Source organism: Anguilla rostrata, chromosome 8 (assembly GCF_018555375.3).
Source record: "Anguilla rostrata isolate EN2019 chromosome 8, ASM1855537v3, whole genome shotgun sequence".
In the NCBI taxonomy this organism is placed as follows: domain Eukaryota; kingdom Metazoa; phylum Chordata; class Actinopteri; order Anguilliformes; family Anguillidae; genus Anguilla; species Anguilla rostrata.
This window is the reverse complement of record NC_057940.1, coordinates 1949405-1965848: the sequence shown is the minus strand read 5'-3', so window position 1 is coordinate 1965848 and position 16444 is coordinate 1949405. Positions and strand designations below refer to the sequence as shown.

Below are 16444 nucleotides of genomic sequence, written 5' to 3'. Positions count from 1 at the left end.
GACCAAAAAGAAAAGAGAAAACCGTGTTTGCTTCAGATCTGGCCCAATTCCAAACCTGGTTGGCCCAGCTCCAAATTTGGACCTTTTATGGGAAAGGAAAGTGAAGAATGCAATGAAACAGAATTTACGTCATCGTGGCCCTTTAAAAGTGTAATAAAATGTTCCTTCTGCTCTCGGGTTAGAATAATATATAAATCAACAAAGGACCTGTGAGGATGACAGAGCACAGTGCAGTACTCTGTCCTTCTGCTGCCAGTGCCCGTCAGTGTTCTAGAACTCCACTGCTTTCAGTCACCAGCAGTGATTGTGACATCATCAGCATTAGAATGTTCAGTTAAGAACGTTCCAAACGCATGGATGGATGGCTTTCTCTAGCGGTTTATTCCTTGGATGGATGGATGGATGGATGGCTTTCTCTAGCGGTTTATTCCTTGGATGGATGGATGGATGGATGGCTTTCTCTAGCGGTTTATTCCTTGGATGGATGGATGGATGGATGGATGGCTTTCTCTAGCGGTTTATTCCTTGGATGGATGGATGGATGGATGGATGGCTTTCTCTAGCGGTTTATTCCTTGGATGGATGGATGGATGGATGGATGGCTTTCTCTAGCGGTTTATTCCTTGGATGGATGGATGGATGGATGGATGGCTTTCTCTAGCGGTTTATTCCTTGGATGGATGGATGGATGGCTTTCTCTAGCGGTTTATTCCTTGGATGGATGGATGGATGGCTTTCTCTAGCGGTTTATTCCTTGGATGGATGGATGGATGGCTTTCTCTAGCGGTTTATTCCTTGGCTAGTGCCGCTTTGAACCTCCGTCCTGATGGAAGCCCCAGGAATGTGAAATGCAGTGGGCTTTCAGTAAAAAATAAAATAAAATAAACCAGGCCCCCTGGGAAAAGTAGCTGTAGAACATTGGCTTAGTTATTAGGCCACTGCAGCATGGCTGGATTGGTCAGGGTGATGGAGGTGAAGCGGTTGCACTGTGGGACATTAATGCGTATACGGTGTAAATCTTGCCTGTATCTGCTCCACCCACAAGCTGCTCCTGCCTTATTGACACCCTTCCTGGTTCAAGCCTGGGCCATAGCGCCCCCTGGAGGCCTGGATGTGTCACCTCGCCCCTCTGAACTACATACGATTTGAACAGTTCTTTGCTAGATTCTTTGGGCTTTAATCTGCTCAGACTCTGCGATGTGGCTGATAGATTAGATTGCAGCCACTGTTTTGAGATAAAAAAATTTTTATTTCACTTGCCGTTGTTTAGGTCTGCAGGCCATGTCATTCCAAATTTTCATGAATTATAAATTAAGTGCTTTGTTTAAAAAAATTTTTTTTTTAAAGTGCTAACTCCGCCCCCTCTCTTCCCTGTCAGGTATGAGCTCACAGAGGACGGGCTGAGGAGAACCATGGAGGGTTAAGGGACACGGCAGGACGCAACAGTGCCACCTGCTGCTCGGTCCTGTCATTGCTGCAGATGTAACCAGCTTTATTTTTTTTTAAGAGTGTTACATTTTAGTCAATGGGCACAGCATATTTTTGTGTTGTTTCTGTTTTTTAGATGACACGTACAGCGTGCAATTGTAAATAGCTTTTTTGGTATTATTCCGTCGTGAGCATCGGTTTCAAAAAGGTATTACCCGCCCGCGTCGCTCCGACCTCCCTCCTCCAAAATCGGCTGCACTTCACCGCCCGTGATAAAGGGGTGAAAATGTGGTAGCACCGCAGTGATCAGAACCTCCTTCAAAGTGTGCGCGCGCGCGCGTTGCATAGAAACGCCAAAATTACAACACATTTAAGTTCCATCAGAATTTTACCCGGTGAAGGTCTGCCAACTCACTTCAGCCAAGGAGCTGAAGGAAGGCTTCATAGGAGGCGTTTTTAGACGGTGTTACACATTTACAGTGCAAACTTGCGGAGGGCTGAGTTAAAGCTGCTTGCATAATGCATAACGGAGCGCTACCCTGTTTTATTTTATTATTATTATTATTATTTTGATGTAGGGGATGTACAATTTGTAAATACGTTACTGTACCGCGAAGAAGACAAGATGGAGGAGGAGCGTCAGTGTTCGGAAAGGGGAGTCGAATCGCTTAAAAGGTCAAAAGGACCATTTCGTTAAAACAAAAACAAACAAAAAAAACACAATAAAAACATTTGATACTTTTTTTTAGTCTGAATCTACTCATAATCCAGTCCAACGAGATGGAAGTTTCTTTACCATTAGCAGCAGAACACTAGCCACCAAAGAGACAAGTATTTCATTTTATTGCCTATGTGGGTTTTAAGCCAAATTATATGTATGTATGTTTGCACATTATTCTTTATGTTTTAAATATATATAAATATTAATCATCAAATGGTATTCGTTTTCTGTGGACTTCATTGTACAGTAATGACTGAGCCGCTATTGTTGGTCTGGCAGCTTCACTGCGGTTTTCAGTTGATCTACGAATGTCTGTCCTTCTCACCTTAAAAGGGGCACTTCACCCATATTCAGTTTGTATTTTGTTGATCCTTTCACAGTTGGAATGTTTAAAACTATCTCTTTTTTTCCTCTAAGTTTTATGGCTGTCTATATATTTCACATTGCACGTCTAGCATCAGAAATACGGCTACGGCTAACCTGTTTGTCCCGGTGACGTTGAGTGCGCGTGGCTCCCATGGTGACACGACACAACAGCGTCATTCCAACGGATTTTTTCCGAGTGGAGGCGGCTCTGTAGAAAATTGTCGTGTTGTACATGTTTTCCTTTTCACCTCGTTATCGGTGGACAGATATAAATCTTCTGCAAACATTCGATTTTGGGGTAAAGTTCTCTCTCTTAACAGACCAACAAACGACCTTTTCTCCGAACTCGCCTGTAGTTGTCTCGTCACAACATTTGTCTGAACGATAGATTAAAATACGAGCACACCTTGTTTAAAGCACGCATGTGTCTGCTGTTCCCCATTCGCCGCCTTGGCTCCAAGGCATTGCATCTCGGGGTTTGCATTCTTTATGAGTGACTCGCGCGTGGCTGGGACTTCCGCCGAACGCAGGAGGATGTGACGATTACTGAAGCGACCGAGAAACGGACTGGATTTTGTTGCCGAAATGGAGAATCCGCCGCAGAAGTTGGAGAAAAAAATGTTTTTGTTATGCTCCACCGTGGGTCCGTGGGTGGGTCAAAGTGTATCAGTTTATCACCTGTCGTTACATTCTTTGTTACCTATGTAAGCCATCAAAATGAAAACTGTCTCGTCATGAGTAGGCCTACTTTTCCTCTTTCCATTGCAAACCTCTTGCCTTCTCCATGTACTTTATTTAACTCGTGCCTTAAAACAATCATTATAATGAAATATACAAATGTATACCTGTAAAAGAAGCTTTTAAGAGTTTTCATGTTTCAGAATGTCTCGGCTTTCAGTTAATAAAGAGCAGTCGCTGTATCCACAGTGACTGGCTTTGTACGCAACGCGGACTCTGGATTTATTGCGCGTGACGTCTTTCTGTCCGTTAGCAGCACTGATAAATGTACCGTATGGCACCGTCTGAGGCGTTCCAGCCTGGGGTCCGAACACAGTCTGCCACAGTTTACAAATTTGAAAAAAAGGTGAGGATACATTGTTACCCAGTGACTTAATGGACACAGTAAGGTAAGATGAAAAAGTTATTGGGAAGGGTCTTTACTGATGGCATCATCTGTACAGGGATGGTTCCACAGCAGGTAACGACTCTGTGGGATCCCGTGGGGAGAATAAGATTTTGGGCTGTGAGATGGAATTTAAGATGGAGATCTCTCATTTTTTTTCCATCACTGAACCAAAATGGAGAGACAGAGGAGGAGGCAGAAAGAATTGGTGAGAGCGAGAGAAGGGGGAGAGAGGGAGGGAGGGAGGGAGGGAGAAAGACGGAGGGAGGGAGGGAGGGAGATTTAGAGCCGTACCACGGCAGCTGTGGGAAGCGATTTGGTCCCGTCTCACTGGTGCCATAAATTCCCCCTTATGAAAATGAAGGGCCTGTTCGGGCTCCCCTCGGGGGCGAATGTGCGCAGGGGCCTCTGGGTAAAAGAGGAACGGCTCAATCCCACCAGCACCTCGTATTTAAAGTGAGTTGGTGCCTCGCCGGAGTTAAAATGGATCACTTTCCCATGCGTGGACTCCGCAGGTCTGGCTGTGCAGCACTTCCTGTGGAGGTCTCCCTGCTCTGCGTGGACCCGCAGGTCTGGCTGTGCAGCACTTCCTGTGGAGGTCTCCCTGCTCTGCGTGGGTGTGCTGTCACTCAGAACAGACCGGACCGAGAGACGATAACGGGTCAAAAACTGGAGGATTCCAGGCCTGTTGGAAGGCAGTCTGCCTTTGATGTAACATCTGTCCCTTCCTTCTTTTCTTATTTTAAGATATTATGAAGAATGAGGGTTTTTTTTTTTCTTCTGCAAATTGACGCTTCTTTCCAGACTATGCGCACAGTGATGGCAGGACAAAGACTGGGGGCGGTGACTGATGTCTCTGGTGGTCACAGTAGTACTTTTACCGCCACCTTGTGGTAAATGTGTGTATTGCGATACACTGCATTATATTATATTAATCTCGCAGAAGCTTTTTTTTGGACCATTGAACCAAACCAGAGTAAGTGCAGTCAATCGGGAAAATACAAGTGGGTAAATAGCGAAAAGTGGCAAAAGAGCGAAAAGATATTGTTAGGACTAAGATAATTAGTCAAATCTGATATTTTGTAGAAAGGCTCTGATTTTGGCCCACTGAGTTGCTGTGGGAGTTAAAGAATGGTTTATTTAAAGTCTTGCCAAAATTAGGGGATTCACATTTATTTTTAGTAGGGTTATTATTATTATTTTAAACATTGCTTTATTTTCTCTTCCAGTAGAGTACACTTTTGTATTTAGTTTTTAAACTCTTGTATTTATTTATATTTCTTTTCCATTTTCACTGGGGTTGACTCACCAATTATTACCAAATGCATGCTCTTTAGAAGCATATATTTTTTTGTACTTGAGCATGGGGCCACAGGTCAGTTAGCCTCTGTGTTCTGGGGGGGGAAGCCAAATGCAATTTCTGTCTGTGCTACAGAGCTACATTCTGTGTTTTTGTTGAGAAAGTGAATAATCCAAAAACCAAATACATGCACCTAATTAATGCCACTTAGGATGCATTTCCCACAGTGGGGTCTTAGAAGCTAACAGGTAGCATATTATCCATATTATCTATGGTACAGGGGCAACTGTGATCTGATTAACTGTGATGTCACAGTGGGAACTGTGACATAACAATGGACTGCACAGCATCCGCTTTGATTGGTCAGCTGCCTTGTCCTCTTTCGGCAGTTTAAATAATTAAAACTGAATACAAATGCATTCATCCTATTTCTAATTTCTCACCAGTATTTAATCTCACAAATATTTTTTTTTCTTTTTTGCTGTTCGGCACAATGTTACTGTAGCTTCTTTATAATGATGAAAGCAGTCATGTAATTTACTTCGCTGTCTGTAGTGAAGGCACTTGTGTTAGCAGGCAGATCTGTCAATGTCTCTATTGGGCGCCTACCCTGACGACAGCTGGTCATATGGTAATTTATGACCAAGGCATTCTGGGTAATTTTGATTTGTGATTACTTATTAACTTAGAGACTCTGGGTTGAGCATCGGGGCTATGTGTTAATGAAAAATCTTTGCTAGTAAAGCAAAGTAATATGTCAACTCTATGGCCCTTCGACTATGTGATTAATTCTGCTCGCCTGGCAATTATTTTGGATGACAGCAGGAGGCACCTGTTGGCAGAACGGTCTCTCTCTCCCCCACCCTGAAAAAAAGAATCAGTCAATGGAAGACTCTCCACGGAAGATGCTCGGGAGTTGTATGGATTTACTGCAGGCAATCAAAGCTGTCAGATCCGGAACAGTAAGATGGATCTTTATACAGTTAAGACATCGGTGCAAATGAGGTTTCCGCAATCAATGTGGCAATTAAAAACCAAAGGATGCACTTGGGTAACAACTTGGCTTGAACTGTACAGTATGTCAACCTCAACAAAGCACACAATGTACGTTAACCAATGCTAACCAAGAACCATAATAAATACAACTGATAGCTTTTGGGCTAACCTGGCTGTCCCGACGGTGTTGTCCCTACCTCAGATTCTGGTGTCCCTACTGCGCTTCTTCGACTTCTTCTTTGGTCAATTTTATAGTTGATTTTCGCCAGCTTGATGGTGCACACCGCCACCTACTGCAACAGAACATGAAGTGAGTGTTAGGCAGTCAGATCTTGCCCCTGGTGAATATGAATATCATAACTAAATTACTTGCATCCTTATTGTTACTGAGCTACGCAGCGTGCCTAAATTGGGTTTAACCCTCAAAGGAACAAACAGTGGTAAAATATATTTCATTAACATTACCCAGTTGAGTCTACTCGACCAAAATGCATGATTTCAGCACTTGAAATGTCTTGCAGATAAACTGCATTTACGAGTAAACATTCTTAACAATATAAGACATGCTATATACCCAATTGTTTAAAACAGCTCACCCTGTACTGGCGAAGGTAGGCGCAAATTTAGAATAAACGCGCACGCGCATGACGGCCGCGCTCCCCCAACACAGCCGAGCACTGCCCTTTGCTCTTTCCGGTAAGCTACTACATCCCCGAACAATATAACATAAACAAGTTGCAGAATGAGTACATTTGCTTTAGACGCTAATCGATCCAATCGATCAAGCAAACCGTGTCTGTTTAATTTCTTATTTTGTATTCCAAATTTCCTGTGAAATTACGTAAAGTCCAACGCCGCTAAATTACACCAAACACATCAGCGAAACAAGACGGAAACACTGAACACATCAGCGAAACAAGACGATTTTTTCCCTCAAACATCTCTGTGTTTATGCATTTACAAAGTTTTCACACGAAGTGTACATAGTCTGATCCATTGTGCAACAGGCGAAATGCTGTTTTAACGATTCATTATTGGGACTCGCGCTTTTAAAGAAAAGGCGCGGTAATGCGCGTGATGAAAGAGAGGCCCACTCCACTGCACAGAGAACAAATGTAGGCCTCTTTATTGATTGTAGGCTACTTGATTGCCAGCTCGCAAGGCTTCTATTTTTAGACGGCCCAAGTTATTTATGCGCTTATTTTATATCGCTTTGGATAAAAAAATAAATGCAATGTAATGTATTCATCCCTTAATGTATATCTCCGTCAATAGGACACTTACATCCTGAGTCCATGTTTCAATAAATTTAATCTTAATCTTTTATTTCTGTGTTTTTGCCCCCGTTCAGTTCCCCTTCTCTGCAAATTTAAGTTGTTGTCTTGCTATGAGTCATCACTTATTGTCATCAGAATTCAATTTTTTATGAATATTTACCTTTGAGTTAGGTGACCTAGATTTACGATCATCAAGACAAATTACTTTAAAAACTGAACGCTGTTGTGTATGGTACGAAAATAAAGAGCAAAGAAACGTACGCCTCTTTACAATTTTTGAACAATCTACCAATCATCAGTTTCGTCTACAATGGTATCATGCTAATTGTGTGGTTGAACCTCCCAACTCAAACATTCCCATGATCCTTCAGTGGTGAATGATGAACGGTGGTGCACGTGGAACGACAGCCAATGGGAACTGTGCTTTCCCCTGACCTATATTTACTGGCGCTTATTTTCCTTCTTCCATTTCAGATTTTGAACTTGCATTCAAGTGGTAAATAACCGCATTTTTCTTAGCATTTGAAATTGATTTCTTCTGTCTTTTACATCAAAAAAAGGTTTAACTTCTGCCGGCTGATGTCATCAACAGCTTGGTTTTCATTTTGATCACATTGCGCTGCTGATGCGAAAATGGGGTTTTGCTGGGCATCTGCCAGGCCTGTTCCTCTTTTTAAAAAAAAAAAAACAGAAAAAAGGGGGTTTACTCTGAGGTACATAGTAAAAATTTCCAGTGTTATTTCAACTCTGTAAGAGTACATGTGTAGCACAGTGGGTAAGGAACTGGGCTTGTAACCGAAAGGTCGCAGGTTCGATTCCCGGGTAGGACACTGCCGTTGTACCCTTGAGCAAGGTACTTAACCGAAATTGCTTCAGTATATATCCAGCTGTATAAACGGATACAATGTAAAAAATGCCATGTAAAAGTTGTGTAAGTCGCTCTGGATAAGAGCGTCTGCTAAATGCCTGCAATGTAATGTAATGTAACATGTGAGTCCAGTAGGAACCCGTCCTTATGCACTCTGTAAGATACACACTGAGCAGTTCACTGTGCAGGTACAGTGTCTATCATGCTGAGGGAGCTTTGTGCATCCTGGCGGTCTGTGTGGGGGGGACGTGACGTCCCCCTTCGGGGGGTGCGTCCTGGCGCTTGAGTGACGATTTGTGCCGCGTTGGAATCCCCTGGCTGGGACCGCTGTCAGACTGAATGGCTTGCCGTTCTCCTGACGTCAGTGCGTTGTCTCCGCATCGATGCTGCGCTCGACGGATGAGTCAGTGTTTGTGTGGTTTATTCTGAGCCTTTAAAAGTGGTGTAGGCGCGTAGTCACCTATCGGCTGGTTGAAAATTCAATTCAGCTTAATTTTATTTGTATAGCGTTTTTTTTACAGAGAACTGTCAATAAGGCGGTTTACAGAGTAGCAAGGCAAGAGACAGAGCAAAAAGAGCAAACAGAGCAAACACCAGGCCTGAACCCCCAAATAGCAGGTACATAAGGTAAAAAAAAAAAACTCCCAGTGGGGAGAAAACCCTCAAATGACAGTGAGAAAAAACCCCCCAATGGGAAGAAATCTCGAGAGGAACCCAGCTATAGAGGGGGAGCCCATCCTGCACTGGCCAGCCTGGTGTAAAGTAGCAGACAGCAAATCAAATGGGCTGAACAGTTTACAACTGAGCTGAAAGCTAACAGGAATAGTAGAAGACCAAATGTGAAAGTTAAAACTGCAGTTTTTGAGGAGCCGGATGATGGATCTGGAACTCCAGACAGCATCAAGGCATGGGCAGGGGAGGAACAGGGCTGAAGCAGTCCATGACCGTGGAGCGAGGGACAGGGCTGGAGCGATCCCGTGGATTCAGGCCGAGGAGACAGGCTGGAGCGGTCTCTGGACTCAGGGCGAGGTACGCTGCGGGAGTCCCTTATGATCTATAGGTTCGGTGAACCTTGCCCAGTGGCTAGGAAGTGGAAATTTCCTCCGTAAATCAGCCTACAGAAAGATTAAGTTCCTGAGACATGTTGCATGACGGCAAGAACGCACTTCACCACTGCTCATTTCATTGCAACATGCAACATGCACGCACGTGCCGGCACCATGCACGCCTGAAGGGAGGACACCGTCCAATCAGAACAGACTGGGCACGCGGACTGTAGGCGGCAAACCCGTTAAACACTTCCTGTTAGAAATCAAACTGTGTGAATGTGCCCCTCTATGCATTTAATTAGCATAGCGGTTATTCTGTGTTCAAGATATTTTGATTCTATGGGCTAATTTTAATGACATCTATAAATAGTGTAATCCAAAATCAAAGATGAATTGAGTATTTTTTCGACCCCAAAAAGTAAAGAAAGATTGAACATAAAACGTAGCACAGGACTCCTTGTATTCGTAATTGCGTTGCATTTTATTGTTTTAATAATTCGTTTTTATACTGTATATTTTAAAATATATCAACCAGTTTAAAGATGATGACAGTCCGCTTCATTAATGAGTTCACTGTGCTCTCCAAGATCCCTTTATATTCAAATGTAACGCATTGTTGAAACGTTAGTTAAAAATATATTATATTGCACTTGTTGTACGTCGCTTTGGATAAGAGCGTCTGCTAAATGCCTGTAATGTAATGTAATATATTGGGGGGAAAAAACCTGAGAACCCTCTGTTCCCTTTAAGAGCCCTGGTGCTTCTGAGCAGTAGGCTACGTCCAATGAGAGATGCCCATGTGCCACCGACAGGTTTCCTTGCACGTGCTGAAAAGGGAGTTGTGGGTGGGAGGGATCAACAGAAAATGTGGTGCTGAAAGGACGTCATAGAACATTAGAATGTGACGTGGTTGCTATCGCATCCCGATGTTTTGTAATGTAAATGTGATGCAAAGTGAATAAGATACGATTTTACGATTTTTGAAAATCAAGGCGCGACTCCTAATTTAACGCACAGCATTCAGACTCTTGCTGTTTGTGCTGCTTCTTTTGACGTTCGTCGTGATGCAAACACTTCCGACCGCAAATAAAACATTCTGCACACGTTTTTTTTTTAACCTTAAGCCCGTCAGCATCTTCGCCGCGCGCTTGCGTTCTTGAGTGAGGTAAGGAGGATGTCGCGCACGCCGTTGGCAGCGCTTTCTGGCATGTCTGTTAGTTTTGCGTCATTTAAGGCGGGGCCTGGGCGAAGGCTGCTGTTCTCAGTGCTGATTCTGTTCTGAACCCAGACGCTGGACTGCAGGAGGGAGCTTATCGAAGCGGTTCCTCTCATCTTTTCTCATCTCCACCACCCCCCTCTCTCCCCCCAAAAAAGAAACGCAAGCCGAACGAAATGGATTGTTAGCGAATGTGTGGCATGGATCAATGAGCATAATGGATTCCTTTCACTGCGTTCTCTTCGTGGTTTTCGCTGTCCATGCCAATCTGCTTGCCTTCGCGGACAGGAAATTCGGTGAGTCCACGCGTTTATATTTGCGAGTTCATAATCTCAACGTTTCCATATTAAGAACGCGAGCGTTGGCTGAGCGCGCGCCAGGGGCGTGTTTGCAGGATATGGTGCTTTTGGACGGTTGTCAATATTGCATTAAGTAGTCATGGGGGGGAGGACCGAAAAAGGTTAATTCATTGGCTGCTGGAGTTAATCGATTTTTGTTTTTTTCTTAAACAGTATGATAGCCTTTAACTGAAACTTTAAATCAAACCCCAGTATGTAAAAAGATATAAGAACACCTATGATGGGAAACATGTACATGTTGTCTTTGCTCATAGCTTATACTTTACCGCAAAATCCTGGAAATCATACGCCTAGTCTATTCCTCAGTTGTAAATGGTTACTACTGTGGACTGTAATATGCTGTATGTTGGTTAATATTTAACTGATCACAAGCAGAAATCATTATAGAAAGAATCGTTATAGGTGGTAGTCCTGTTGCACACCTTTCTAAATTATTATTTCCAACGAGATTTCTCGAATTTAGCAATACAGGGTGGATTGATTTCACCTTGCAACAACGGTCAGAAAACGTCAGAAACAGGAGAATAATTCGACGTTAATATGCGAGATCAGTGTGTTTCTTGGCCTGAAGTGTTCAGGACCAGACGTAAATTTTCCTGTTCTGTTTTCATATGAGCGATGCTATTTCGATGGCCTGCGTTCTGCGGGGAGTCTGTACTCGGGAAGCGGTGGATGGATGGGCGGGGGGTTTTTTGTGTAGTACAGGTTTTCAAGAGATTATACAATCGCGGAGGAGTGTACGTGGGGTGTTTTGCAATTTCTGAATGAAGAGATGGTAATGAGTTGTATATATTCAGCACTGTGGTATAAAAACACCACGATTTCGTTTGCTAATTGAATTTGCGTTCTATTTATGAAAATATAAAGCGATCCATGCATCCTATTTTCGGTATAATGAAATACTTCCCCGTTACTCCACCAATGTAATCGCAAATTTCAGAAAGCAGGTGCACGTGAGTTTTTATACGGGAGGATAATGTTATTGACAATGATGTTATTTTAAACGTGTAACATCACTGTCTTCCTTTTACATGTAATTGGACGCTCATGTGTGGATACGTTTTGTACGCATGCGCTGCGTATGTTAAAACAGAACAGTACGAAGTTGAAAGTAGTGTCGGTGTAGGCCTATGTTGGTGCTGTATATCGAACCATAGCTTGGACATGCAATTCAGAGTTAACACCATCATGTACATCCCCCTCCCCCACCCCAACAAATGAAAACGAACATGTTTTTTTTTTTAAACTGCGTTTTCGAATAATTCTTAAATGTGTACAGATTTATGCGATGGCATCCTGGTTGTTTCGCCGTATTATGCTGTGCTGACAAGGAACGGACCATGTGTGGTAGGCTAGTCGGTAAAACGAGAGTAGTTTTGGTTCGGCTGTGGAGCAGCTATTGTCTTCGCTGTGTGGACCGGTGTTGGTTTTCCTCTCCCCACGGTTCGGCCGTCAGCGTGATTTCTGTTTGGAGAAGAAGTGGCAATTCAATTTGTCACTCGCGCGACCGAAACTCTCAAGACAAGATTAGATTGCACAATGCCAGGCTCCTAAAAGATGTAGGCATAAATCAGGACTCATTAATCAGACTGCTAACGCTGGTTATACGGAGAAGAAACCTTCTGTACCAGGGAAAAAACGTAATTACCTGCGGTACGCACGCAGGGTGACGTACATCACTTACGTATTGTCCATTGGGAAAATCCCTTGTGTTCCTTTAAAAATGGATATTTAAAGCGGTCCAAGAACGATCAAGTGTACCCTGTCAGAGTCATATTGTCTTATGGCAGTTGATTTAACACTGAATGTAGTATACTGTGTATAAACTGTTGTTGCAGAACTAATTCTGGTTGAGTGCCTTGTTGAAAGGTATGTAAAAGCAGTGTTCTCCCTGGAAATGAAACCTTACAGATTTTAGATTATAAAACCAGCTCCACGCGGAGCTCTTTAGAGCACCGTCCTGTCTGTAGTCTGTATTCCCCTGCACAGACCTACTGTATTTATGTTCAGACACACTCGCTGCAATGTATGTTTAATGTGTGTGTGTGTGTGTGTGTGTGTGTGAGAGAGAGTGTTACAGAGAAAGAGAGCGAGCGTATGTGTATGCATGGGAGAGTGTCTGTGTGTAAATGTGTTTGTGTGTGTGTGAGAGAGAGAGTGTCAGAGAGTAAGAGTGCATGTGTGTGAGAGTGTGTGTGTGTATGTGAGTGTTAGAGAGAAAGAGAGTGTATGTGTGTGTATGTGAGAGCGAGTGAGTGTATGTAATCACACAGTTTAACACCTTAGTTGTTGAGTCACATGTTTGGGTTGGGTTGAATACACAGTTCAGATACCCTTTCCTGTACCAGAGCTCCCGTGTCACAGATTGCATCATTTAGCTCCTGTACCATATTCAGACTGGGGTTTGCGTATGAGTCCTGCTCCTGGAGACGGTGCTGTTACACTGCAGCTCTGCCCAAACGAATGCAGGGAGAGTACAAATGCTTTTCCAAAAAAGAGCTCCAAATTCATCTGTCCTCATGGTGTTGCTCTGCTGCGTTGAGTTGTTTTGCGAAAAAACTTTGTGCACAACTGAACAGAAATGTCTGCCAAATCTAAATAAATTTAAAAAATGTATGCAGGACATTTTCACTAATGTTTCCACACCCCTCCCCTTTTCCCCTGCCCAATCACTTTACCCCTCCAATCCACCCCTTTTCCCCAGCCCAATCACTTTACCCCTCCAATCCACCCCTTTTCCCCAGCCCAATCATATTACCCCTGCTATCTCCTCCCCCTTTCCCTGCCCAATCACATTACCCCTCCCATCCCCTCCCCTTTTCCCTGCCCAATCACATTACCCCTCCCATTCCCTCTCCTTTTCCCTGCCCAATCACATTACTCCTCCCATCTCCACCCCCTTTCCCTGTCCAATCACATTACCCCTCCCATCCCCTTTCCGCCATCACATTACCTTCCATCCCTCCCTTTCTGCCCAATCACATTACCCCTCCCATCTCCTCCCACTTTCCCTGTCCAATCACATTACCCATCCCCTCCCCTGTGTGGAAAGTTAATCCACACAGTTCCAAATTATGACAGTTGAAAAGACGCATCTTGTTACCCTGAACTAAAAACTAAATAAAACAATGACTCTGTTGTTAGGTTCTCAGAGTGGGTCATGATTTGAATCCTGAACAAATCGATAGCTTATTAACTCAGCAAAACGGTGAAATTGGGGGAACTCATTAAAAAACAAAGCTAGCAAAAAGCAATTTCAGGGAAATTAGCTGATGGCTAAATGCAGAACGTGTGGGAGAAGCAGGTCTAGGCTGGAGGAGTGTAGGCTTTTATTTTTGATTGAAGACCAGACTAGGAAGAATTTTTTCACACACAGAGTAGTCAATGTGTGGAATAGCCTGCCAGGTCATGTAGTAGATACAGAAACTCTGGGGATTTTCAAGACTAGGCTTGATACGGTGTTAGATACTAGTCTAGTCTGTTGGTAATCAGAGCACTAATTTAGTCGAGAAAATGGTGAGCATTGTTTGGCTGAATGGCCTGTTCGCATCATTATGTTTTGTTATTATTTATTTAGTTAAATCTGGTGTTTTAGTGTGCAAAACACACAGTTTGACTAGAACTAAAGCCTGTGCCCACACTGGTCCATCACAGGTAATATTGGACACCTCTGGTCTAATTAATGTTGGTTGCCATTGTTACTAATGAGGACTAAGACCACATTCCCCCATAGAATAGCATGTCAAGGGATTTAAATGGAATCCCATTATCCTAATTAATGGTAAAGTGCAAATTATAGACCCACTTGCTGAAAAACGTGGACTAAAAAATTAGAAGCAGCAGTTTATGCAAAAACATACCGCTCAGTTTATCAAGTGGAAAAAATGTGAAAAGTACAAATACAGAACAGAATTGTATTTTCCTTTTTGCGTGCACTTTTGAGCTTTAACATGTAACAAACCAAGCGGTGTGTTTCTACACGACACTTGCAGCTTGGCGGCTTTTTGGAAGAATTTGTGGGCCTCCTTTGCCTAGTAGTTTACATTTTAGTCCACCGCATCGTTTTATTTCATGAGACAAATGCGCAAATTTGTTCCGTCATGCAAATGAAAAATATGTAATACTCTTTATTACAGGGGCCAAGGGCCCTATAAGGTCATCGTTTGACCTTTAATATACAGAAAAGGTAAGAAGTGCAATAATCCAATGTGTAATACCTACAGTATACTGCTGATATTTTAAAGTACTGGTTCAAACTGGTGGCTAACCCTATTCATGCAGTGAACACATCCCATGAGTGGAGATTGGTTTAGTAATGTGTGGGCTTCTGGTGATCTGCTATTTCTGAATGTTCCCTAACTGGCCCCGACCAAATGTTCCTCGTCAAAGGTGTGAGCGTCCATTAGCATCAGTGAGTCACAGAACCAGCAGGGAGACGTACTGTTCTACTCAGAGCCTTCTGCTGGGGTCCTTCCAGTAATTGGTCAATGTTTGGCAATGGTAACCGACAACAACTCGATTGTATGATGGCATCATTACAGTAGGGAGTTAAGCCGTTGTTCAAATTCTTGCCTCTAATCCCACAATCCTACACAATGCAAACTGAGCCAGTCGCCTCAGATGAGTATAAATGGCTTCATGCGATTAGAGTGTGTATTTCAAAGTCATAGCAGGGAGTTTGCGTTAACAAACTTCTGGGTAAAAAAAAAAAAGTGTAAGAACAATTTCTGAAAAAGTGTAAGAAGATGCATATTTTCCACAACTTGATCAAGAAGTTTCTGCAGAAGACTAGCCGGCGGCACGGTGGTAGTGGGTAGCACTGTCGTCTCACAGCAAGAAGGTCATGGGTTCGAATCTCGGCTTGGGGCCTTTCTGTGTATAGTATGCATGTTCTCCCTGTGTCTGTGCGGGTTTCCTCCCACAGTCCAAAGACATGCAGGTAGGCTGATTGGAGATTCTAAATTGCCCGTAGGTATGAGTGTGTGAGTGAGTGGTGGGTATATGGTGTGCGGCGACCTGTCGAGGGTGTGTTCCTGCCTCTCGCCCACTGCATGCTGGGATAGGCTCCAGCACCCCCCGCGACCCTGACCAGGATAAGCAGGTATAGATAATGGATGAACCCTGACCAGGATAAGCGGGTATAGATAATGGATGGATGGATGGATGGATAGCAGTAGCAGTAGCAGTAGTTTTGGTATTTTGGTATTACTAGTAGCAGTAGCAAAAAAAGCACACGGGACCGAGTTTGAGAACCCCACTGTAACTTCAACACTGGCTGGAGATTTTTTGTCTTCAACTCTTGAAGAAATTGTAAACTGCACACAAGGGCCATCTTGCATGGTGTTTGTGGGGTTTTTGCTGGTGGTGGCCAATGTTGGAGGATTCCAGTTGGGCCTATGGGGTGCAAACAAGTGAAACTAACATTAGCCCACCACCAGTGAGGCCAACACTGGCTTAAATAGGGACACATTGACTGGGTGTTCTTCCTTAAACTATCGGGTACATGTGCTAGAAATTAAGCAAAAAATTATTTTTGGCACAAGGGACCATTAGGCAAAAGTATGGACAACTTGGCTGGCCTGTGATCAAAAATATAAAAAGTAATTTTGTTCATCTTTGAGTGCCAAACACTTCTTATTTTGAATCGCTCATTGTCATAGTGAACGCCAAAACCTAATTTCAACAAATAGCTGATTTAGAGAGATGGCAACCCCCCAAAAATATTTAACACAGTCTTTCAA

The 16444-nt window shown here is 43.3% G+C and overlaps 1 protein-coding gene and 2 long non-coding RNA genes across 5 annotated transcripts in view; 1 reads left to right on the top strand and 2 right to left on the bottom strand.

The window, feature by feature from the left end:
• Positions 1 to 1970: 1970 nt before the first annotated feature.
• On the bottom strand, positions 1971 to 4140 carry LOC135260511 (uncharacterized). Its single transcript, XR_010331598.1, has 2 exons — positions 3677 to 4140; positions 1971 to 3570 (listed from the first exon to the last, which is right to left on the bottom strand). It is a non-coding gene; the product is annotated as an uncharacterized LOC135260511 (long non-coding RNA).
• Positions 4141 to 4602: 462 nt separating this feature from the next.
• LOC135260510 (uncharacterized) lies at positions 4603 to 7563 on the bottom strand. 2 transcript variants are annotated; one of them, XR_010331596.1, is made up of 3 exons: positions 7372 to 7563; positions 6132 to 6227; positions 4603 to 5802 (listed from the first exon to the last, which is right to left on the bottom strand). It is a non-coding gene; the product is annotated as an uncharacterized LOC135260510 (long non-coding RNA). The 2 variants fall into 2 exon arrangements; XR_010331597.1 differs by lacking the exon at positions 7372 to 7563 and adding an exon at positions 6531 to 6941.
• The window catches only part of LOC135260509 (receptor-type tyrosine-protein phosphatase N2-like), a 135603-nt gene continuing 125690 nt past the window's right edge, over positions 6532 to 16444 (top strand). The window contains exon 1 of one of the 2 annotated variants that reach the window (XM_064345774.1): positions 6532 to 6630. In XM_064345774.1, the coding sequence (XP_064201844.1) occupies positions 6579 to 6630 (52 nt within the window). In that variant the 5' untranslated portion in view covers positions 6532 to 6578. Of the gene's footprint in view, positions 6631 to 10315; positions 10641 to 16444 lie in introns of those variants that run through there. The other variant, XM_064345773.1, reaches the window with a different exon arrangement.